Below are 25006 nucleotides of genomic sequence, written 5' to 3' on the forward strand. Positions count from 1 at the left end.
GCGATGGGAGGACCGAGAGACGGTCTCGCGTGCCGACCCCGGCCTTCCGCGGGACCCGGACTCTCTCGGGAACCTAACGCCCTCGCTCGACAGGTGGCCCAGTGGTCTGGGTTCGGGGGAGCGCGCTGTCCCCTTGCCCCGGCAGCGCACGCTCGGTGGAGGGCTGGGCTCCCGGTGCGACGTCCGCGTTCCGACCACGTGGGTGACCACCAGGGCGCGCCGTGGGTTCCAGGGCCGCAGGTGCCGCGCAGGTTCGACATCCGGAATTCCACGTTCTCTCTTGAACGCGGGAATCGCCTCTCCAGGCTTTCCTCCTACCGCCTGGTGGCCGCTCGCTAGCCTAGCCCTCTTCCGTCAGCCCCCATGTCTCCCCGGGTGAGCTCTTCTCACTCCTTGGTTTTGGTCACCATCCAGGGGCCAGTGGTGCCCACAACGCTGTCTGGAGCAGGGACATGTGCTCCAGGCCCTCTGGATGGCCCCTGAACATCGTAAATCCCACATATTCTAGAGTCAGTGCTCTCCCTGTCCTCGCCTCCAGGAACTGTGGCACTTCTCACATGCAAATCCCACAAAGCTGGAACCCTCCAGAGGCTAACAGTAACCGCCCCCCCCCCAACCTTTCAGCCCCAGCAAGGGGAGTCAGTGCGCCTCTGGGACGGATTGAGGGCACAGTGGCCAACGGTTTTAATCACAAGGCATTTTACACCTGATCCATGCTGACAGATTCTCCACCCATCCCTAGCTGTTCCCAGCAGTTTCCTGCAGAAAACCGCATGGCCCGTCCCTGCTCGGCCAGCCCTGGGACCTGCTGCACGGCTGTTTCCCCATTTCTGCTGCTCAAGAGGCCACTCCCTGAACTGAACTTCGTTTTCTTTCTTCCTACTCAGGTTTCCTTCTTTCTCTTCCTCCTATTTCTGCCAGACAACTCCCACGGTCTTCCCAGGGGCTGGGGGCTGGTGGGTGTGATGAGGCATGTCACGTACCAACCGTCAAGTGTCACTGGGCATCTCTGCGTTCCTGGCACCCAGCTCAGCCCTGAGGCCTGACCTGTGGGTAGTGACCCCAGGTCAGGCAGAGCTCTGGAGAGGGCCCCAGGAAGCAATGCTGAATGCAGCCCTAGGAATGCCAAGGATATCCCAGCAAGGGCAAAGTTCTCTTAGTGAGGAAGACATTTAGTCGCCTTAGGATCCCTTGAGAGCAGAGATATTTGGAGCTAAAGAACTGCAAAGTTGGACTTCCCTGGTGGTCCAGTGGTTAAGAATCCACCTGCCAATGCAGGGGACACGGGTTCGAGCTCTGGTCCGGGAAGATCCCACATGCCACAGAGCAACTAAGCCCATGTGCCACAACTACTGAAGCCCGCGCGCCCAGAGCCTGTGCTCCGCAACAAGAGAAGGCATTGCAATGAGAAGCCCGTGCACCTCAACGAACAGTAGCCTTCACTCGCCGCAACTGGAGAAAGCCCAGGTGCAGCTATGAAGACTCAGGGCAGTCAAAAATAAATAAATAAATAAAAATTAAAAAAAATAAAGAATTGCAAAATCCATTCAGGGTTCACTCTGGTCCAGCATGGCAGACCCCGAGAGCAGGGAGGCAGGAGGGACAGGGAAACTGGCGCCAGCCCCCCTCTTCAGAGCCCCCACCGGGCAGGGTTTGGGGGTCTTCGGAGTTGTGAGCACAAAGCTGTCAGCCTCCCAGCTGGCAGAGCTGGTGCCAAGGGGCCCCAGCACCTAGATTGAAAGCTGACTTATTTAAATGGGTCCAGCCACAGGAAGATTTAGAATGAGGCATAGGAAGTTTTAAGAGAATCTGAACCAAAGTGTTAGCATTTACAGATGAAGTGAGACTTGAACACATTTGGTAGTGCATGTTCCTGGAACATTTGAGACAACTTGGGGTTCACCATTTTAAATATTTAATCTATTGAGTGCATGAGTTCTTGAAGCACCCGAGATTTTGTTGTCATTTCAGACAAACCAGAGTACATAAATGGAAGTGAAAGATACTTAATTTATAAATTCAGTTTGAAATGCTGAAAATGCTTGAGTTTGTCGATGGCACAAAATATTATTCAGAGGCCCCTTAAAAACAACCATAAAATCTGCTAGGCTTATGAAGGGAATATGGGCTTGTAAAACGGAACTTAGCAGGTTAAAAAATTAGATTTTGAAATTATAACTTTAATAAATCGAATCCTAATTATTTAAATTTAATGTAAATCTGAGTATAAACTCCTTGCTCAGACCCGAAACCCTAACCCTCAGCCCCCATCCCTGGCCCTTCCTCAGGCCCTGGCAGCCTGAGGAGCAGCCTGCCCTGCCAGGTGCAGGCTCTGAGCTGCGAGCCCAGGTCTGCCCACCCTTGCTCTATCCTCCTCCTTGCCCCCCGCCTGTTTCAGTGGGCACCAGAGGACATGCAAGGGCAGATACAGGCCCCGTGGAGCAAGAGGGCCTTCAGAGGCAAGCTCTCCTGCTGCCACTGGGCCCCTCCCCCATGTTCTGGGGACACGTGCAGGGCCAGAGCACCCCGCCTTGGGGGCATGCGGCCAGCCGAGGATCCCCAGTCTGAGGCTGCCTCTCCAGGAGGGCCTGGAGGGCATCTCTGTCTTATTATGGGGAGCCCAGTACCTGGTCGACACCCCAAGAGCACTCATACCTTGTTGCTGGGGGTGCCCGGTGGCCGTGGGGCTCCTGGGGTCGGGCTTGTGTCTTCCCTGGGGTGGCCAGTGCTCTTGGGTAGGGCGAGGGTGGGGTCCCTGGCCCCGTGGGCAGCCCTGAGCCTCTCTTTATTTGCCAAGTCAGCACAAGGTAAGTTGTTTTCCTGGCAGGGGCCACCCGTGCCTTGTCCTATTTTAATGGGGAAGGCTTGGCCAGGGGTCACGCCAAGGGCAGGGCCCAAGCCACTATCACTGTCCTATCACTACTGGGCCTAGAAACATTCAGCTTTGAGGCCAGGAAGAGGGACACATGCAAGGATTTCCTGCTGCCGAGCCCTCCTCCAGCTCGTGGATGGAGACACCCTCCCTGGGTGCTGGAATAAGCAAAGTCCAGAGCAAGAAGGGAGAGGGAGCACGGCGAGTCATGTGCAGCGGAAGCTTCCAGATATGGCTCCAGAGCCAGCACAGCAGATCTGCTGTGTCCCACCCCCACCAGCCCATCTGGCCGGGACCGGGGTGACTGCTGTGACTTGGGCATCGTGTGCTGTCTGGCATGTAGCTGTCCAGTCAGTGGCCGGGCAGATGCTAAGCCCCGAGGTAGACTTCTGCGATGGGCAAGTGGCCGTGCACAGGGTTGCGTGCTCTGTGGTGTCAGTCATGGGTTTTAATGCTTCTCGCCATCCCACAACCCACGTGAAAATACCCCATAATGAAGGGGAGGGGTGGTACGTGTGTCGACGAAGCCAAATGGGCAGCGTTTCTTGGTGGCTGTCATGGGGCATGTGGAGCGGTGGACCCTGGAAGGTTGTCCACGTCCCTACCACAGCACCTGTGACGGTGACCTTCTTTGGAAATAGAGTCTCTGCAGATGTGACTTAGGATCTCGGGAGGAGTTCATCTTGGATTTAGGGTGAGACCTCAGTCCAGTGACTGGGATCCTTATAAGAGGAGAGAGAGGAAGGTCCAAGATACAGGCGCAGGGGAGAAGGCCACGGGCTGAGGGGTCCCGCAGCCACCAGAAGCTAGATGAGGTGGGAAATGGAGTCCCCCTCAGAGCCTCCAGGGGAACCAACCCTGCACACATGTTGATCTTGGACTTCCGGCCTCTAGAACCGTGAGAGAATCCATTTCTGCTGTTCCTAAATCATCAGCTGTGGTTATCTGTTATAGCAGCTGCAGGAAACTGCTATAGTGGTGCTGAAAGTCCTGAACTGATATTTTTAGGTATGTTTTCTTTCCTAAGGCTGTTTTTCTCAGGCTAATCTTAAAATTGGCTTATATTCCATCAGCCCACCCTGGCTGGGCCCTTAGAGGAAGGAGCTGCAGTAGGTGAATGTCGGCCTGAGATGCCACAAAACACCCCACAATATGAGGCCCATTCAGTAATGGACGGCTGGCTGGCTACCAGCATGGCTGAGCCGGCCTTTAAGGTAAAGGGGTGTATTTTTCAACAGGTACCTTAGGGAGACTGGAGGTCCTGGTTCCCTGCTCTGGGGGTGAACAGGATGCCTGAACTGGCAGCATCCTGGGGGGACGCTCCACCCCTCCCCTGGTTGGCGTCATCAGCTGCGTTGCTCCTGAGGCTGATGATTGACAGTGCTTGTAAGGCCCCTTCAAGCCCAAGGGGAATGGACGTGAAGTGGTCTTGATGACAAGCCACAGGACAGGATGGTGGGGGGCATCCTGACATGTCCTAGGCCCCTAGAGCACCAGAAACCCCAATGACACAGAACCGTCGGGCATGGGAATAGGTGTTAATTAGTATCTAGGTTCGGCAGGTGTAGCAGAGCCCCCAGCCACAGTGGCACAAACACGGGCAGCTTGCGAGCTTGCGCAGTGCAGGGTGTGGTCCACAGTGGAGCTCCAGCCATCAGAACCGAGCTCCAAGTAGGTAGGATGGAAAAGGAGGGGCAGGATTCAAAATCATGTCGCCAAACGTGTGTTTTGGGTTGAATTGTGTCCCCTGAAAGTTCACATGTTGAACTCCTCAGAATGGGACCTTATTTGGGGTCATTGCAGAGGTAATTAATTCAGATGAGTTCGTGCTGGGTAAGATGGGCCCTGGGTCCAACATGACTGGTGTCTTTGTTAAAAGGGGAAATTTGGACACAGAGAGAGACATGCATCGAGGGAAGATGGTGTGAAGAGACACAGGGCAAAGACGGCCGTCTACAAGCCGAGGACAGAGGTCTGGGTCAGATCCTCAGTCGCAGCCTCAGAAGGAACCAGCCCTGCGGACACCTTGATAAAAAAATTCCAGGCTCCAGAACTGGGAGATAATACATCTCTGAATTCCTTTCTCTACATCATATGCAGGAATTTCTGGCATCTCAACCTTGTTTTAACCCAGGGCCACTGAGTCCAGCTTCCAGGCAGTCGGCTGCCCAGGCAGACTCAGCTGATCCAGATGGCTGGGTGCCCTGTGGGACTGGGCCACTCTCTCAGAATCCATCCTACACACATTCTGCAGAGTTCGGTCAACAGAGACTCAACTTCCTGCAGTTCTCCTGGCAGCTAAGCCTTTCCAATCCGGGTCTGATATTTTTTTATTTTAATAAATTTATGCATGTATGTATGTATGTATGTATGTATGTATTTTTGGCTGCGTTGGGTCTTCATTGCTGTGCGCGGGGGCTACTCTTTGTTGCAGTGTGTGGGCTTCTCATTGCGGTGGCTTCTCTTGTTGCGGAGCACGGGCTTTAGGCATGGAGGCTTCAGTAGTTGTGGCACGTAGGCTCAGTAGTTGTGGCACATGGGCTCAGTAGTTGTGGCACACGGGCTTAGTTGCTCTGTGGCATGTAGGATCTTCCCAGACCAGGGCTTGAACCCATGTCACCTGCATTGGCAGGCAGATTCTTAACCATGGTGCCACCAGGGAAGTCCCCGTGTCTGACTTTGTGTTGGGACTTGACTCTCCCAGGTCGTAAGGGATGGAGCCGGGCCAGGGAGCTTTGAGGGGAACTGACTTTTCTCTTACAAAGTAACCCCTTCAAGGGATGTCATGACATGGTCTTCAAGTATGGGGACAACTTTGCCCAGAGAGGGGAAAGGGGCTGTGAAGGGGGCTACTGGAAAGTAGGGGTTGGGGTCCCCTGGTCTGCCATATTCCCCCTACCCCCCTTCTCTGGGCCCCACCAGCGTGCCAGCTTTTACTGAGGGCAGCCGGGGAGGCCATAGATTCACCTTCTGTGTCTCTCTCTCTTTTTTTTTTTTTAAATTAATTAATTTATTTATTTATTTTTGGCTGTGTTGGGTCTTTGTTCCAGTGTGCGGGCTTCTCATTGCGGTGGCTTCTCTTGTTGTGGAGCACGGGCTCTAGGCGCATGGGCTTCAGTAGTTGCAGCACACAGGCTCAGTAGTTGTGGCGCATGGGCTTAGTTGCTCCGCACCATGTGGGATCTTCCCAGACCAGGGCTCGAACCCGTGTCCCCTGCATTGGCAGGCGGACTCTCAACCACTGAGCCATCTGTGTCTCTTTTGTAACAATCCGAATCTGCCGTGTGTGGCTCTGGGCTCAGTTTTATGGCTGCGAGAGAGGAGACCCGCTGTCATAGGCAGGTTCCCACATCCCTAAGGTGAGCGGGCAGGGGCTTGAGCCTGTCCCTGTCCGCCAGGTGGTTGGGCTTCCTTCGAAGTCCCCACCCATCACAGAGTCCATATCATTGGCATATCATTCCTGGTCAGCACAGGTAGCTCCTGGGGGCCCAGGACGCCACATCCTGTCCCTGAACACGCATGGCTGCTCAGGGCCTCTAGCCACGCCTGGACCAGGCGGCCAACCCCAATTTTCTGGAAGGTTATTATCTGCAACGCACTCCAGAGATTATGGGAAGGAAACTGGGTCACTCATAAAACTGACAGGCCCAGGTACAAGTGGAGACACAGCCAGCTAACGCCACAGGAGCCCCCTGGACACCACGGCCCTGGGCTCTGGGCTCCCTGGCTTTCATTTCTTCTCCTTTACGATACAAGTGTTGGGGCCCTCCCCTCCCACTAGATACGGAAGGAGAACCTGGGAACCAGCAATGGCTACAATGGGACACATGTCCAGTTCACCCAACCCAAGAAACGAAGCACTGCATGCTGCCGAAAGTGACCTGTCCCTCGCTGAGGAGTGACCGTGCTCAGGGAGGGCCGCATCGACTCAGGCCCGAAGCCTGACGACTAAGTGATCTGCAGGGCAGTGAAGGCGGGGCAGGAGGCAGGAGGCTGGGGGCTTTCGTACAGCCAGCTGTTTCTCATCAGGCCCTGGGACCACCCCACAACATACACACACGCTGGTGGGAAGCAATCCCAGGAGGCTTGGGAAGCTCAGGGTCAGCAGTGAGAGGAGGCGGGATGCCTGCCCATCTCCAAGCCCCTCCTCCCAGAGGCGCCTCCACCCTGGGCTGAGCTTGCCCTCTGTCCATGCCCTGCATGAGCCCCTGCAGCCTCTCTGCATTGCCCCGCCCTGTGAGTGGCTGCCAGGGGCGGGTCACAGTCTCCTCCTCTGAGTCCCCTGGCCTGGCTGTGGTAGGATAATCTCCCGGCCTGGGGATGCAGGCCCTAGGGGTCTCTCCCTCAGGAAGCCCTCTGCTGGCCAGCCCTTTGGAAGGTCTTGGAAGGTGGTGAAATTGCTGCCTTATAAGGATTCGGGTCTCCATGGCTTCTGGCTCCCCCCAGGGGTCCCAAAGGACCAGAGCCTGGGTGCTTCGTCCTCCTGGCCAGGGTCCACCCGGGCCTGTCCTCTCAGCGGGAACTGAGGAAGTGAGCCAGGGTGGGTCTGGGCTGGTTCAAGGTACAGGGCCTGGGTGATCCCAGTTGAGAAAGGATCCTCTTCAAAGGCATTCTACTTCATGAAGGAGAGCTCGGCAGGGCCCCTTGCTCTCCAAACTCCCTGGATTCTGTGCCTGCCTAGGGCCCTGCAGTGCGTTGCAGGTGGGCCGCAGTGGCCGTCCTCACCTCTACCTCCCCAGGCTGCAGAGGTTCGTGGTGCCAACAGTGGCAAAGGGTGTGGTTGGTCAGTGAGAAATCGGATTCAAGACTGGGCCCTGGTCACCTGGTGCTGTCAAGGGATGGCTGTGGAGAGTTTTCTCCGCTCGCCCTCTGTAAAGAAAGGGGCTGGCTCTGGACAGCCCAGGTGATGTGCAGCAGGCCCCCAGAGCTCTGATGGAGACTGGTCCCCCAAGGCCGACAGCTTGCTGCCCCAGGACCTCGGCTGGGCAGGGCGGTGACAGGTCTGGGGGGAGGGTCGGGGCGGTGGGGTCAGGGCGGCGGTGCGTCCCGGGCAGGGGTCGGGCGCTGGGGTCTCTGGTGGGAGTCAGGGTACTGGGGATCCGGCTCGGTGGAGCCTGGTGGGCGGGGTCGGGGCGTCGGTGGCCCCGGGCAAGAGAACCCGCAACTCCCAGCGCAGTCCCGCTCGCTGCGTTGGTCTTCCGGGCCGCCCCGCGCCTGCCTTTACGGGCCCTCCACCGACGTGCTCGCCCCCGCGCCCCGGCTGCCGTCTGTGGCCGCGCGAGCGACCGTGCGCGTGCGTGCGGCTGCGAGCGTGCGTGCGTGCGCGCACGCGGCGGCGGCCCCGAAAGCGGCGCTGCAGCCTGGGGCGGCTTGGCTGAGGCGGCTCCTCCCCGCTCTCGCTCTCGCTCCCGCTCCCGCTCCCGCTCCCGCGGCCCGCGGCCCGCTCCTGCTCCGGGCCCGCCAGCCCAGGCCGCTCCCCGGGCCCGAAGATGCCGGCCGTGTCGAAGGGGGACGGGATGCGGGGTCTGGCGGTCTTCATCTCGGACATCCGCAACTGTGAGTGGCCGGGAGCTGGACCCGGCCTGCGTGGGGTGGGGGCGCAGGCCGGGGTGAAGGGCTGGCCGGCGGGGGCCTTCGGGGGCTGGGGTCCGGGGCGAGGACCTAGCGGGCGGGGGTCCGGGGATTGGGGGCTGGGGTCCGGGGCGCGGACCTGGCGGGCGGGGGCTGGTGGGGAGCGAGGTGAGGACTTGTCGTGGGTGCGGGGTCAGGGGTGCGGGGTCAGGGGTGCGGGGGTGAGGGCGGCGTTCCGCAGCCGCGCCGGGTCTGTGGCACCGCTGAGGGGCTTCTGGCGAAGGCGCCCCTCCCCAGCATGATGTCATCTCGAGCAGTCGGCCCGTCTTTCTAGCAATGGAGCATTTAACCCAGCGTTTTCCAAAACAGCGTGGCTTTTCCCTGGGAGTGGGACTAGCGAAACCCGCGTCTTGCCGGGGAAGCAGCTCCTTGACCTGGGTTCTGGCGGCTTATTAGGCCCTGATTAAAATGACTCGTTCCCGAGGGAATCTGGACACCGGGCGGTGGGGGGTTGGGATGGCTTAGGGGAGCTGCTGCTCTGCCCGCTGTCTTCCATCAGGGACAGGGTTCTTAGCGACATGTGTCCCCTCGGAGTGGAAAAATCCACCCCAAAAAGTGCAACGGCCGGCAGGCCGGTGGGTGCACTGTTGGTCCACTGATACATTTGACTTTGGTGCGCAGAAACTCCTGTTGCTTTTCAGGTAGCTGTCCCCTTTATCTAATTAAAAAAATAGACACAAAGCCAGTTTCCTGTCTGGTTTTATTTCTTGTTTGTTATCCACCAGACGTTTGTGGATTTCAACACCTGAGGTTTCGCTATATTTTAAAGAATGCTTGTGACTTCATATACTGGTAAATGCTGTTGTCCTGAACCCTCCCTTGGTCCCGTCACCTCCTTAGACGGGGATGGAGGACCCAGACTGTGGAAGGTTAGATTTTCTGTCCCTTCCCTTTCTCTGCAAGAAATCGGTGTGGAAACACACCCTGAGGTCTATGCTTTTACAAGTTGGGCAGTATCCTTTCTCTCTTTCTTTGCTGTGTAACGTGATTTCATAGACAGTAATATTCGTAATCGTACTGCGTCTTGGACAGCTAAGTGTGGGAGTGCTGCTGCTTCAGGAGACCCCTTGGGCCAAAGCTTAGCCACCTTAAATTAGCCATCACATCTGTCCTTCCATTTTGGAAGAAAATTGCATTGGGCAGGTCACTGAGCCTGAAACCCACTTTCTTGCACAAGTGATCCTCTACGAACTAGATGTGTTCTGTGCTGGGTCTGCCACATAGCGGAGACTTGGCTGTTGACTGAGTGTAGACAGACTTCCTCCACCCTGCACGGTGGCATTTGGGGCTGATCACTTGTTGTGCGGTGCTGTCCTGTGCTCTGCAGCATCCCTGGTCTCTACCGCCTAAATGCTTCAGTTGTGACAACCAAAAATGTTTCCAGCTGTGACCCTGCAGGGCACAACCCCTGCCCCCCCACGCCCAGCCTGAGCCCCTGGTGTAGACCCGTGAATAAGACAGTGTCTTCCTTGACGGAGCTTCTGCAAGAAGATGCGCCTAATCCTTCGGAGGGTGTGTGTGGGGGGCAGTGTGTAACACGGCCCCTCCTCAGAGCCAGCTTTCCTCGCCGTCCTGTTACCCCCTTATCGGCCGTGGCGCTGTCCTCTCCCCTCAGAGCAGCGTCAGCAGCTCATGGCCCCGTGGCCCGTTCCCCCCCTCCCCGCAGTGGAAGCCCCACGGGGTGGGGGCCGCGTCTGTCTGGCCCACCACATCATTCCCCCCGGCTGGCAGTGTGGTGTGAGACGACACCCAGTGGATGAGGAGACAGCGCCCAGCTGGGGCCTGCTCTGGCTGAAGGGCATCGCGGGCCGAGGCCGCCGGGCGTGCCCACGGCGGGGAGGAGGAGCAGGTCTGGCTGGAGGTGGGGTCGGACAGCGAGCCCTGGTGGGAGCTGCTGCGAGCCGAACCCTTAGTAGCGGGGAGAGGGGTCCCTGCTGCCCCTGCCCGGCCGGCTCTGCTTCCCTGTTGTGAGGGTGAGCCAGGTGGCCGGGCTCTGTGGGGAGAGGGCAGCCGGGGCCACGGCCATGGAGCTTGGTCTCCTCCACTGACACGGACGGGTGGGTTTGGAGCTGAAGTATCACTGAAGCGTTGCAGCTCTACAACCGCAGCTCCCTTTTCCCTTTCTGTACAACGCAGGCTCTTAAACGCCCCACTTAGGAGCGAGCTCTGCCTCAGGCTGTGCCTCACTTTGGGATCCGCTGCCATGGACGGGCTTGGAGTGCTGCGCCTCTTTGCGCTGGTAGCAGTGATTGTGCTCCAGGATTTGAGAGGTGCCCATGTCCTCGTGTTCCGTGGAGCTTTGTGACTCAGGTAGAGAACCAATTCAGTGCCCCAAAAATTAACTTGGGGACTTCCCTGGTGGCACAGTGGTTAAGAATCCGCCTGCCAATGCAGGGGACACGGGTTCGAGCCCTGGTCCGGGAAGATCTCACATGCCGCAGAGCAACTAAGCCCGTGAGCCACAACTACTGAGCCCGTGTGCTGCAACTACTGAAGCCCATGCGCCTAGAGCCCGTGCTCCACAACAAGAGCAGCCACCACAGTGAGAAGCCCGCGCATCGCAACAAAGAGTAGCCTCCGCTCACCGCAACTAGAGAAAGCCCACGCACGGCAACGAAGACCCAATGCAGCCAAAAAAAAAAAAAAAAAAAATTAAGGTTCATTTTATTCTTGTCTGTACATTTAAAAAATGCTGACTTTTTGAAAAAAATTGCTCTTCTTGCATATTTTCTTTTGCACTCTTCTGCATAATTTACATTCCTTAGAAACCGATTTAGGAAGTATGTGACGAGGCCCCTGGGAGGGACGGACCACCAGGCTGGAGGAGGAAGGAAGGCTTTGGTCTGGTTGAATGTTTCTGCTAAGGCTGGTGGTTGCTGCTTCTAGGAAATACCTGTGTATTCTTCCCTGTGTTTCCCTTCTGGCTCTTCTGAAGGGGTGGGGGGGTTACTCTGCTTCTCTTACGAGACGTTGAAATGTCCTGGTGATAAGTGTTCTCGTGCTACATACTCAGCATTACTTTTCTTTCCTCTTAAAATGATTTTTGCTCTGTTTTTTTTGGCACCGACACGTGTCAGGATTTTGTAGTGGCGGAATTATTGGAAAGGCTGTCTTTGTGGGATTAAAAGGCATTTCTGGGCTTTAAAAAAATCTAATAGACCTGAGGGTAAGATTCAGGAGTGCCGTGGGAAAAGACGTCTTGCGTTACTGTGACCAGAGAGCAGGGCTCTGGCGGGAGCTCTGAGCAGGAGGGGCTCTGTGTTCCTTGAATGTCACTTGCAGGTTCTTGGGCACAAGGCCGGCCTCCCAGAGCTCAGATTTCAAAACTTCTAAGCCGCCAAGGATGGAAAGTCTTTTTGTGAGTCTGTGGCAGACTTGTCTGGCGCTGTGCTGCCACGAAGCTGTGTGGTCCTTTCCCTGTGAGCTGGCCTCCGGGACGCCCTGGGGGCCCACGGTCACATGCTGTGCTTCCTCCGAAAGGCTGAGCGGTTCTGAGTTCTGGGACAAGGTGGGCCTCAGGTTTTGGATAATGGGTGGCATCTGGGCTTGTTGTGGAAATGCTGCTGGGGTTCTGAGAAATGGAGCACGCAGCCCTGGTCTCCTGAGGTGCTTGCAGACAGAGAGACAGACAGGGTGGGAGGTGAGTTCCCACCAGCATGTCCGTGTGTATCGAGCACCTCCTGTGCTCAGGACTCCTGTGACAGGCATGCACCCCTCCCGTCCTGCCCCTCCCTCTGGTCAGCACTGGCGTTGGACACGGACGCTGCATTGGGAGCTAGAATGTCAATGGCTTCTGTCAGCCTCTGGCGGCTGCAGTGCGGAGTAAGTTCAGTGACTTCACTGCCAGCTCCGCGCGGTAAACGGGATGGTACTCACTGGAAAACAGAAACGAGCAGTTTCCACTAGGCCACGGGACGCCTAAGATGTTGGATTACAAAACTGTATTTACTGATTTTAGCGTTTTTCCCTCTCCAGAATCTTCCTGACTTTGGTATGAAGGTTGACACAGTTGAAACGTGTCATTTTATTAGGAGGAGAATTGCAGGATAGGTTCCAGTGGGCATTCCCTCGTGGAGGTGGGAGCTGAGGCTGTGGGAAGAGATCAGCTCTCGCCCTCTGTGCTGGAAAGAGGGCTGTAAGGGTTCGGCCAAGGTGCGTCGAATAAAGACCACATAAGGAGGAAGTGGCCCTGTTTTAAAACGGTGCCTTGGAGACCGACTTGGGAAGAGGACCTAGAAGGGTATGGGGATGGCGCTGTGGGGTGCCAGCAGGGGAGAGGCGAGGCCCAGCCTAGCCACAGGCGCTGTCACTGCCCACCGGGCACAGCCTCTGCGCAGCACTGTCGGCATCGGAGGAGGGCCAGGGCTCGCAACCACCTAGATGAGAGCGAAGGAGGCGGGGCCACCGAGGCTTCTGTGGGAGCCGCCAGCGGGGAGGCGGGAGACACCCAGCTGTGGGGTGGGCCCATGGTCTGGCCCTTGCAGTTTGTGTGAGTCGGGGTGCTACGGATTTAAGGAGGGCAGTGATGTGCCTGCAGCTGCCCTGTGCCCAAGAAAGAGAGGAACCCCTTTGCAGGGAGGCTGACACCCTCTTCCCTGGCGCGGTTCTGTCCCCGTGCAGCTCCCTTAGCCTCCTGGTACCTCAGGAAACAGGGAGTGGCTGGCTGACTGCTGCATGTGTTCATTAAGGCAGAAACTTCTGGCCAGTGGTTTGGGTCAGATCCTGATTCTCTCCCTTTTTCTTTCTCACCTTTGCAAATTGTGGCCCTAGACAGCCTGGAGTCTTCATTTTGCCTGACATTTAAGCCCAGTGAGGGAATTCCCTGGGGGTCCAGTGCTGTCACTGCCGAGGGCCCAGGTTTGATCCCTGGTCAGGGAACTAAGATCCTGCAAGCCATGCAGCGTGGCCAAAGCAAACAAACAGACAAACAAAAAAACCCCAGTGAGACTTGCAGTGGTTTTGCGTTCAGCCCTCTCTTTGTATTCGGGATGTTTCCCATGTGCGGTTCTCTCCACCTACCCCCATCTACAGGATTGCTTAAAAGTGTGGAGACCAGAATCCAAATTGGGTTGCTTGGCTTGTATTTTGCATTGCAAGGTCTGTTTTTTTTTTTTTTTTTTTTTTTCTTTTAAAATCCTTTCTGATGGCAACAGAAGGGTGTCGTGAAGATTAGTTATTTAGTGTACTTAGAGCACCTTGAGCTCCTTAGGGCGGGCAGTGCTGTGGGGATTTGTGTTTTGCTTTTTCTGTGGCCGGCCTTCCTTTGTGTGATGGGGTTGAGAGGGCAGTTATGTGTTTCTATTGCACTTTGAACAGCATTGAAAAAGGGCACTATGTTGATGCTGAATAGTTTTTTAAAGCACAGTAGGAAAAATAGAACAAAAAAATGAGTATTTTGGAATACTTTTGGACTGCATTTATTGCTATTAAAAAATACAGTTCAGTAGCTTTTTTTTGGGGGGGGAGGGAGTCTTGTACTGTACAACCAGACCAAAACCTTCTTTTGAACCTCACTGTGCCTGTGACAGCGAGAGTCTCCTGGGATGGAGCGCGTGCTGACTTGGGCCAAGTAGTCTGCATAAGCCCTCCTTCCCAGGAGCACATTTCTCACAGTCTCAGGGACTTCTGTCAGTTAGCTTGCAGCTTCTGTTCAGTTCATTCCCGGGGTTCAAACTTCCGTCGCCTCATTACTTTACTACAGTTCGAGTCGTCCTTGCCTGGAGTAGCGCAGCCAGCTTTCCCAGCACTGAGAACGTGGAGGAAGAGGGAGGTGGGAGGGTGATTGTCTGCGGGTCCGTTGGTGCTGAGCCGTTCAGTTCCCAAGGCTTGGCTTTTCTGAGGCTGTCGTCCATGCGGTGGGGCTGTAGGTCCCTTGCGTCCATGGCTTCCTGAACTGTCTTGCGGGAAAGCTGGTCACAGAGGGAGGAGATGCGCTTTTGTTGGAGCTGATGTCTGTCTGATGTGCATTCTCTGATGTAGCATTTGCTGTAGATCTAATATAAATCTCCTTTATAAGTAGCCAAGGAAACATTGTTTTTCACATTATGTTCTTGTTGTTTTGCTATAATTTTGATACAACCCCAAGAGTGAAGGGTGTTTTGAAGGTGTGTATTTCAAAATTTATTCCTTTATTTTTCTGGATTCTATTTTTTGACATAATTATTTAATTCATTCATTCATTTGAGAAACCTTTTGGGTGCCCATTGTGTGTGGGCATTATTCTAGGCACCGGGGATTCAGTGCTTAACCAAACGGACAAAATCCCTGTACTTTCAGAAACTTCAATTCTTGTGAGAGTAGACAGACAGAATAAACGACAAGATGGGTTTTTCTCGTTTACTTTGTCTGTCCGCTCTCACAAGATTGTGCATTCTAGCCTCCTGTGCCCATCTCCTCACTTCACTGACACCTCTGGGCTCCATTTGGGTCCCCTGTCCCTAGGCAGTGAGCCGGGCAGTCGTAAGGCCCCTCTTGTTTGTTTCCTGACTCTCAGTGACCACTGTTTTCCATAGTCTGTTGTCCAGTGTCTGAAAACTATTGTTTCATCTAATTTTGTTCAGGTTTTTAGTTGCCTACGGTGGGAGGGTAAATCCTATCCCTGTTGCTGGCCGGTAGGTTTTGGGGAGTTAGACAGCCAAGACTGGAGTTCAGAGGCAAGGTCTGGGCTAGAGGTAAGACTAGCCCAGACCTTGGCTGCATTGTTTATAAGTGGCTTTTGATACCAGGAGACTGGGAAACTGACGGAGGGGGTGGAAATCATCACAAGCACTTTATCTTTGTTTACACATCTGATCTTCATGGTGATACTGTATAGCAGGCACTAAGGTCCTTCCTGTTTAATGGAGGAGGAGCCGAGGCCCAGGAGCCCAAGGCCCTGTCTCTGGAGTGGTTGAGCGAGGACCCAGACCCAAGCTGCTGGGCTCCAGGTCTTTCCTCTGAACCACAGTGCTGGGCCAGCTCTCCAGGCGGACGGCCAGAGCTCCTGATGTGCCAGCCCGAAGCAGCTGGGCAGCCTGGGCCAGTGAGGAGGGCTGGTCAGGTGGGTCACAGGAGAGGACTGAGCAGGGCTGAGCCCGACGGGGTGGTTTACAAGAGAAGAATTGGGAAACGAGAGTCTCATCTCTCTCGGAGCTTTGCTGTAAAGAAGTGGTGACGCAGAGGGTAGAGGGCAGGTTGGCCCCTGTTGCTGCCCTGACACAGGAGCACGCTTTTAGCAGCGTTGAACAGCACTCCTGTAACGCCTCGTGTTCTGCGGATCACAAGTGGGCATGGCCTGGCAGCAGGGTGCTCTGCCTGTCTCCCAGGCAGAAGCCAGGGCCCCTTCTGGAGACTCTGTGGGTGACGCTGCTTCCACTCAGTCCCCACATTCCTTCTCTCGCGGTCCTTCCCCAGACCCCTCGGGGGAGTCCCTGTCCGGATTTGGATCTCCCTGACCTCTCCCTCCAGGCAGGGAGAGCCTCCACTCGGAGGTCGGAGGGCTCTTGTGATTAGACTGGGCTGCTTGCATGACCTGGGTCATTCCCCAGTCTTGGTGACATCTGCAGAGTTCCTTTTGCCCTGGAAGGTAACTCACGGGATCCTAGTATTGGGGTGTGGGTGTCTTTGGGGGGGCATTCTTCCTATCACAGTGGGGTCAGGAACGCTTTTTTAAGATTAATTCATTTGCTCAGCAAATTACTGGGTTCCTATTTTACACAGTGAGCAAAAAAACAGATAAGAGTGCTCTCATGTGGCGTACGTTCTAGTGAGGTAGACATAAATAAGTATAATGTACAGTGCATCACGTACTGTATTAAGGGGGAAATAAAGGGAAAAATAAAAAGGGGTTGCAATTCAGATAGGGAAGCTGGGGGTCAGGTGTCCCTGGAGTGCTGGTAGGCAGGTGGGGAGGCCACAGGGGCTGGACTTCGGAGCCAGGGGACGGGGAGAGGTGCATGGTGGGGATCTCGGAGCCGGTTAGGAGAACTCTGGCTTTCACCCTGTGTGACAGGCCGAACCAATGCAGGGTGAGCAGAGGCTGGACTTACCTCTGGGGAGAACTCCTGACTGCTGGGTTGAGAAGAGCAGGGGAGACCGGTTAGGAGGCTCTGAACCAGGTGAGAAAGATGAGGACCTGCTAGGAGGTGGGAGGTAGACCGTGTTTGTTGGCTGATGGGAATGACAAGGGCCAGGGGGAAAGTGGAGGGGCAGAGGTGCCGGGGGAGGTGGTGCTGGTGAAGGAACAGGCGCCCCAGCCACCAGTGATGGGGGAGGGAGGAGGTGTTGGAGGAGAAGCTGTGAGGGGGCCCCTGGGAAGAACTGGCAGGGCCTCCCTGGGCTTCACATGTGAGGCCAGCCCAGCAGAGCTGGGGGTGTGTCACCAGGCACGCTCAGATCTCCAGGCTCACCTGCCAGTTGACCATGAATTGGATTCAGCAGGGAAGGGTTTGGCCAGCAAGTGCTTAGATGGAGAAGAAGGGTCGGGGCTTGGTTTATGTGATGGGATTGAGGCTGGTAAGGGGGTGAGGACGGGGAGAGGAACAGAGAGAGAGTGGGTCGTAAGTCCTGGGGGCGGGGCAGTGGGGTTCAGAGTTTGCTTTTCTGATGTAGTGAGCTGAAAGGACGGGCCCGTGGGGTCCCTGCAGTGGAGCGTGGGGAGGGTGACGGTTGGAGCGGTGGCCCTGGTGGGGCCAGATCTTCTGAGGAGCCAAGATCAGGGCTAGCGGGTTTGGGGGTCGTTCATCTTGGAATGGCAGGGAGAGGGCTAGGGTTACAGTAAGTGCTTGGATAGGTCTTCCAAATTATATTCATTTTTGCTATTTTCTTGTCCTCAATTAAATGTTTAAAAAAATGAAAAAATGAAAATCAAGAATGTAGTTTAAGAAGTTAATTATAAAACACTTGACCCTCACCTCATTCCCCCATTCCTAACCTCAGAGTCAGTTATTTTCATTTTTATCCATCTCTTCTAATATTTACTTTAAAAAATGTGATTATTCTAAATTACATACCATTCATGGGTGTTTTTCCCCGTTTAGTCATTATTTATTAACTTCTTACTGTGGAAGATGAGGATTTAACTTACCTAAGCTTTCCTTTTCCCATTCTCTAGTAGGTCACAATATTTTATCTAACTAATCTGTAACATTTAATTAATGTCTGAAAATATTCTTTTTAGCTGAGAATAATGGTTTGACTCTTTCTTTAATTGAACTATATTTGATTTACAATGTTGTGTTAATTTCTGCTATACAGCAAAGTGATTCTGTTATACATATATATTCTTTTTCATATTCTTTTCCATTATGGTTTATTACAGGATATTGAATATAGTTCCCTGGGCTCTACAGTAGGCCCTTGGTGTTTATTCATTTTTCTATAATAGTTTGTATCTGCTAATCCCAAACTCCCAATCCATCCCTGCCCAACCCCCTGCCCCTTGGCAACCACAAGTCTGTTCTTTTTGTGACTCTGTTTCATAAATAAATTCATTTGTGTCGTATTTTAGGTTCCAAATATAAGTGATATTATTCAGTATTTGTCTTTCTCTTTTTTTTTTTTTTTGTGGTACGCAGGCCTCTCACTGTTGTGGCCTCTCCTGTTGCAGAGCACAGGCTCCAGACGCGCAGGCTCGGCGGCCATGGCTCACGGGCCCAGCCGTTCCGCGGCATGTGGGATCTTCCCGGACCAGGGCACGAACCCGCGTCCCCTGCATCGGCAGGCGGCCTCTCAACCACTGCGCTACCAGGGAAGCCCCTGTCTTTCTCTTTTTATTTCACTTAGTATGATAATCTCTAGTTGCATTCATGTTGCTGCAAATGACATTATTTCATTCTTTTTTATAGCTGAGTAGTATTCCATTGTGTGTATGTATACACACCATCTTCTTTATCTAATGGGTCAACTCTTAATTTGGCGTTAGCTCTTGCCCTTTTTTTCTTTTTTGGCTGGGCCACGCGGCTTATGGGATCTTAGTTCCCCAACCAGGGATTGAACCCAGGCCCTCTGCAGTAAGAACACAGAGTCCTAACCACTGGACCACCAGGGAAGTCCCTGACTTTGCTTACCTTTTAACGCACCCATTGCTCTTCAGCCCCAAGCTTTCGGACACGACTGTAAGATCCTCCTTAATGTGACTGGACACAGCAGGTGGCCTCTCAGCACCTCCTTCCCCTGGCGGGAACACCCTTCCTGAGTGGTCAGTTCTGTTGTCTTCTGGACAGGTCGTTGTTGCGCACACCGTCCTCCAGGGACTTCCCTTCACATAGTCCTGAGGGTTTTGTCTCTGGCTGAACTCCTGTTTTTTGAAGTCTGCCTGTCTGTCCTCTGGGCTTGTGCTGGTTTGCACTCGATTTGGCGGTGCACATCTTTTGTGCACGTGACACAGTGCATAGGAGGTAAAATGGTTTTGAGGTTTTGCATTTTTGAAAAAAACAAAAGCATTTTTTACCTTCATACTTAATTAAGAATTTGGCTTGGGTAGAATTCTAGACTGGAAATAACTTTTCCTCAGTTTTTTTTTTTTTTTTTTGCGGTACGCGGCCTCTTACTGTCCGGAGCACAGGCTCCGGACGCGCAGGCTTAGCGGCCATGGCTCACGGGCCCAGCCGCTCCGCGGCATGTGGGATCTTCCTGGACCAGGGCACGAACCCGCGTCCCCTGCATCGGCAGGTGGACTCTCAACCACTGCGCCACCAGGGAAGCCCTTTTCCTCAGTTTTGAAGGCATGGCTCTACTCTTAGTTCCTAGTGGTTTGAAATGTTCACATGCTGTGTCCAGGTGTGGCATTCAGTGGATTTACTCATTCTGGAAATTCATGTCGTTCGGGTTTGGGGAAATGTTTTTGTTTTATTTCTTTGATAATTTCTTTTCACTTTCTCCTTTTTCAATAATCCTCTAATAATAGTTGAAATGTGGACCTCTTGGCTTACATTTTCTTACTGTTTTATCTCTCATCTTCCATTTCTTTGTCTTTGTGGTATTCTGTTTTCTGTGACTCTAGCCCTTTTGAATTTTTCTTTCTCCTATCACTTTTACAATTTGAGGGCTTTCTTTTTTTTATTGAACTATAGTTGATTTACCATGTTGTACTAGTTTCTGGTGTACAGCAAAGTGATTCAGTTATACATATATATTCTTTTTCATATTTTTCTCTATCATGGGTTATTACAAGATATTGAATATAGTTCCCTGTGCTATACAGTAGGACCTTGTTGCTTATCTATTTTGTATACAGTAGTTTGTATCTGCTAATCCCAGACTCCTAATTTATCCGCCCCACTTCCTGCCCTTCCCCTTTGGTAATTGTAAGTCTCTTCTCTATGTCTGTGAGTCTGTTTTTTTTTTTTTGTAAATAAGTTCATTTGTATCATATTTTAGATTCCACATATAAGTGATACCATGTGATATTTGTCTTTCTCTGTCTGACTTACTTCACTTAGTATGATCATCTCTAAGTCTGTCCATGTTGTTGCAAATGGCATTATTTCACTCTTTTTCATGGCTGAGTACTATTCCATTGTATATATGTACCATATGTATACCCATACCTCTGTCGATGGACACTTAGGTTATTTCCATGTCTTGGCTATTGTAAACAGAGCTGCTGTGAACATTGGGATGCATGTGTCTTTTCTTTTTTTTTTTTTTTTTTTTTGTGGTACGCGGGCCTCTCACTGTTGTGGCCTCTCCCGTTGCGGAGCACAGGCTCCGGACGCACAGGCTCAGCAGCCATGGCTCACGGGCCCAACCGCTCCGCAGCATGTGGGATCTTCCCGGACCGGGGCACAAACCCGTGTCCCCTGCATCGGCAGGCGGACTCTCAACCACTGCGCCACCAGGGAAGCCCCACATGTGTCTTTTTGAATTAGAGTTTTCTCTGGGTATATGCCCAGGAGTACGATTGCTGGGTCATGTGATAGCAGTTCTCTATAGTGGCTGCACCCATTTACATTCCCATCAGCAGTGGAAGAGGGTTCCCTTTGCTCCATTTTTTTTTTTTTGGCCCCCACGTGTGGCATGTGGGATCTTAATTCCTCGACCGGGGGACCAGGTATTGAACCTGTGCTCCCTGCATTGGAAGTGTGGAGTTTTAACCACCGGACCGCCAGGGAAGTCCCCCTTTTCTCCACATTTTGAGGGCTTTCCCTCTCTTTTTTTTTTAAATTGAAGTGTAGTTGATTTACAATGTTGTGTTAGTTTCAGGTGTACAGCAAAGTGATTTAATTATACATACATATATATCTATTTTTTAAAAGATTCTTTTTCTTATGGGTTATTGCAAAATATTGAGTAAAGTTCCCTGTGCTATGCAGTAGGTCCTTGTTGGTTATCTATTTTGTATATAGTAGTGTGTATATGTTAATCCCAAACTCCTAATTTATCCCTCTCTGCCCCCCTGAGGGCTTTATTATTGTCTGAGTGCTCCTTTTTTGGTGGCATCTGGTTCTTAAAGCTGTATTTTCTTTTATTTATGTAAGAATAGTGATTGTTTTGGAGTTTCCTTCTCTACATAGCCTCTTTACTCTGAATTCTTTTTCTGTAGGTTTGTTTTGGTCTCTGGCTCATGCTGTGAGACCATCCTGGATGCCTGGTGGTCAGTGTCTGTCCACTCACGTGGACCAGTGTCAGCCAGCATGGGTAGGGCTTTGGTGGAGGCCTCACTGTGTGGTGATGGGTGAGGGGTCTCTGTTTCATGGAGGGAAGCTGTGTGTCAGACGTGTTCTTCAGAAGAAGTTCCAGGCTCCTCTTCTGCTCGGTGGGGTAAGTGAGTGTGGGGAGTCTGGCTGCCGTTGTCTGGGTGTGGGTGTCTCACCATTCAGGGAGTCTGTTGCTCACTTGTGTTTTTCTGAGTGTGGAGCCTCACCCTAGCACGTGGTGGTGTCACCAGTCCTAGAGCGCCGGTGTCCCTGCTTTTCCAGAGAGTAGGCCTGTTGTCTTCGGCTGGGATTAGGGGTCCAGGTGGCCTGGCTCTGGGGTCTGGTGGAGGGGCCTGCGGCTCCTTACGTAGACTTCCAGCTCGTCTTCCTGATAGCCACCTCCTGAGGCACCCAGCGTCAGGTTCTGTGACAGACAAGGTTCGCTTTTTACTGGTTCTCCCTCTTGCGGGTGGCTGGGTCCCTGTTTGCTCTGTCAGGCTGAGTCAGTTAACCACTTGGCCATTTCCTTCCAGTGTCCACAGCTGTTGGGGTGACTGCTCTTGCACTCTTGTCATACAGTTTTCTCCTTTTAAATAAGTTTTTGACTAATTTTATATCACACACACACACACACACACACACATATACACACACACACACAGCCATGCAGACCTTCATAACCTTTGGATTTATACTACTTTGGATTAACCACTCCTTGAGGGAAGGTCTTGGGAGAGAATAGTTTGACTTTCTGCACTTTTACCTTCTACTTCCTAAGTGGAGCAATAATACCTTTTATTATTAAATTAATTTGGGTGGGTGGTTCTCACTATGCAGCTTGTTTGGCACGAGTTTCTAAGCAGAACTTTAAAGAGAACATGTGACTCTGTGGCACTTACTTCTTACTTGAGGAAGGCAAGCAGGGTGGGCCTTGTTCTCCGCTAACAGAACACTGCAGGCTGTACTTCTGCACACCTACTTCTTATGGTTCAGTTTATAAGGCTCTGAGGCCCAGAAATCAAAGCAGGGGAGATAGGCGTCTCATAGGATTTTGTTTCATAGACACGGTCTGTGTTAATGAGGCAGTTTCTTCCCGGTAGTGGAATATAGTAAATGGAAATTGTTTTTTGTGGTGAGGTCAGTGGATTCTATTGTGGGTAATGATGAGTCAATCCAGGAGAGTTTGGATACCTAACTTTTCCAAAGAGTTAATTTAAACCCTGAACTGAAACTTTTAAAAACAGAAATATTTTTAGAATATACTTTACCATGGTGGAGGATGAAAGGGAGACTACCTTAGGTAGGGTATTCATAAAGGGCCTCTCTGAGGATGCAGTATGTGAGCTGGGTCCTGAGGGGCAAAGGGCTTGGGGTAGTCTAGGGCTAGTTCTGCTTCAGGACCTGAAAGCCAAGTGCAGCTGGAGCATCATGAGTGAGAGGGAGAGGAGCAGAAAGGAGCCAGATTGCTGGGCCTTGGAGGCCCTTCCCTGGCGGGAAATCTGAGTTCCTCTTAGGTGTCCTGGAGGAGGCTGCTGAAGAGAATCAGGTGAGTGACAGGTATACCTATACATGAAGATCACCCTGGCTTCTGTGAGGAAATAGATTGGAGGAGGCCAGAGTGGAAGGTGGAAGTTGTTACAGTCCATACAAGAGATGTTGGTGGCAGGGGAGATGGTGAGAATAGTATATTTTTCTGGAGGAAAAATGGACAAGACTCCCTGATGGATGGATGTGAGGGAGAGGGAGGGCCTCAAGAGAGAGTTTTCTGTTGGAGATGAAAACATCACCCACATTGGTGGCAATTCTGGTGCTCAGTAAATATTAGTTGTTTCCTAGCTCAACTGCTTAAAAGCTCTTGGGGCAGTTTTTAGCACAAGTACTCAGATGTCTGGTGCTGTCATTGAGCACACACTCTACACTGGGTGTGCATTCCTCACCAGGTATCTATTGAGCACCTATTAAATGCCAGGGACTATAGTGGTGAATAAAACACACAGAACTACCTACTCCTATGGAGCTTACATTCTAGTGGATGGAGATAGAAAATAAAAAGAAAATCGTATCGTATGTTAGAAGACAATAAGTACAAGAGAGAAAAATTAAGGAGAGAAGGTGATGGGGAACATGGGGCTGTGGGTTTTCAACTTCAAATAGGGTGACCAGGATTGGTCTTGCTTTAAAGGTAACAGCTGAGCAAAAGACTTGCAGGCACTGGGTCATGTAGAAATTGGGGGGGGGGGTACATCTTAGATAGAGGGAACAGCAGGTACAAAGGCCTTCATTTTGGGGGGAGAGATAACCAGTGTGTGGAGGAAATAGTAGGAGGCCGTGTGTCTGCAATAGGGAGCCAAGAAGGAGGTTAGGTAGAAGGTTAGGTGGGGGTACTGAAGGTGGGGAGACAGGGGTCACAGGGCCTGTGTAGAGCATTGTAAAGGTCGTGGCTGTCTTCTCACATGCTAAACACTGAAGATAATGAGACATGATCTCTCTCTGCAGAGTAGCTCAAGCCCTTGTAATGCAGAGTGGTAAGTGTGTGAGATGAATGGTGAAAATGAGGGATGGTCAGCTCAGCAGGACGAGCTGCAGATGGTCAGGAGAGGGTGGTCAGGCATGGTAACATGGGGTAACGCCTGGGTCAGGCCTTGCCGAGCTGACAGGGCATAGGGGGATGATCCATGAAAGGGGGGCGCACCAAGCATCACACTGCAGCGTGACATGAGTGGCAGTGGGACACATTCAAGGAGTTGTGGGTGGTTCCTGGAATGAGTAGTGCCTGGTGGGTCGCGGGGTGTGGCAGGAGGACAAGGTGGGAGGAGCAGGCCATAGCCAGATCCTGGGGAACTTCCTCTGTGGGACGTGGGCCATGGACATATCTTAAACAGGAGAGTGACACTATACAATTTATTTTTTTATTAGTAGAATAGTAATTTTGAATGCGAAGGATGGATTTTAGACTAGGTTTAAAGGCAGGAAAGCCAGTTAGGAAAAGATTGATTGCTCTGGTCTACAGGAGATAGCAAGGGTCTGAGTCAAGGCAGTAGGAGTGGAAAGGTAGGGGTGGATTTTGGAGATACAGAAATCAGAATTGACAGGAGGGGTGAATGGGTAAAGTACTCATAGTAGCTTTGACTGTATAGCAGAAACGCCATTTAGTAAGAATGGTGGAGTGAGGATCTCTGTAAATCTACTCCTCCATAAAAGCAGTGAAAACACTGGTAAAAATGGTCAAAATAAACTTCGTTGGAACTCTGGAAATGAACCAGAAATTGACATAATCTCAGGAAGATTTATTCAAGAAAAACTGCTGAACCTCCAACTTGACCTACTGTCATTCTCCTCTCCCATGGTCTGTGGTAGCATTGAAAACCAGCAGCCTTGCAGCCATTGGAAGGGACAGATGAGATTTGGAGCCCCTCAAAAGTCCTCTTCTCAGAGTGTTGTTACTCTTTGACTGGCCTTGCAGCTTTCTGGAAAAGCCCCATTTGCAGAGCTGTCATTATTTGATCTCACTCACTGGGAAGAGCCCTACCCTTAGTGTCTTTGTGGCAGACGATCAGTGGCAGTTAATATCACAGTTGGGGGCAAACAAGAGTCTGGTCAAAATCTTAGAAGAAAGGTACGAAGAATGACATGCTATTAGGGGGCTTTGAAAAGCTCTGATAGATTCCTGTGGATCGCGAAGGCTGCACAGAGGCAGGACTGTGTATATGCCTAGGAAAGACTTGAGAGGGCCCTAGTCTCTCACCTCTGTCTAATCTTGAGTCCCTCCACAAATAAGAAGTGAAGGCAAAGGCAGAGTTATAGCTCCCTGAGTACCGAAGGTGTGCCTCAGCACTCGCACAGTTTCTGGGCAGTGTCTGGGACACTTATTAGTTCAACACATTTA

General features: G+C 52.4%; 1 protein-coding gene and 1 non-coding gene across 3 annotated transcripts in view; one reads left to right on the forward strand and one right to left on the reverse strand.

Annotated features, from left to right (window-relative positions):
• Positions 1-8214: 8214 nt before the first annotated feature.
• The window catches only part of AP2A2 (adaptor related protein complex 2 subunit alpha 2), a 65257-nt gene continuing 48465 nt past the window's right edge, over positions 8215-25006 (forward strand). For both annotated transcript variants that reach the window (XM_060103218.1, XM_060103219.1), the window contains exon 1: positions 8215-8428. In XM_060103218.1, coding sequence (XP_059959201.1) covers positions 8362-8428 — 67 coding nt within the window. In that variant the 5' untranslated portion in view covers positions 8215-8361. The remainder of the gene's footprint in view (positions 8429-25006) is intronic.
• Positions 18458-18530, reverse strand: TRNAK-CUU (transfer RNA lysine (anticodon CUU)). The gene has a single exon. It is a non-coding gene; the product is annotated as a tRNA-Lys (tRNA).

The sequence above is a fragment of the Mesoplodon densirostris genome, chromosome 7 (assembly GCF_025265405.1).
Source record: "Mesoplodon densirostris isolate mMesDen1 chromosome 7, mMesDen1 primary haplotype, whole genome shotgun sequence".
NCBI classification, from domain to species: Eukaryota; Metazoa; Chordata; class Mammalia; order Artiodactyla; family Ziphiidae; genus Mesoplodon; species Mesoplodon densirostris.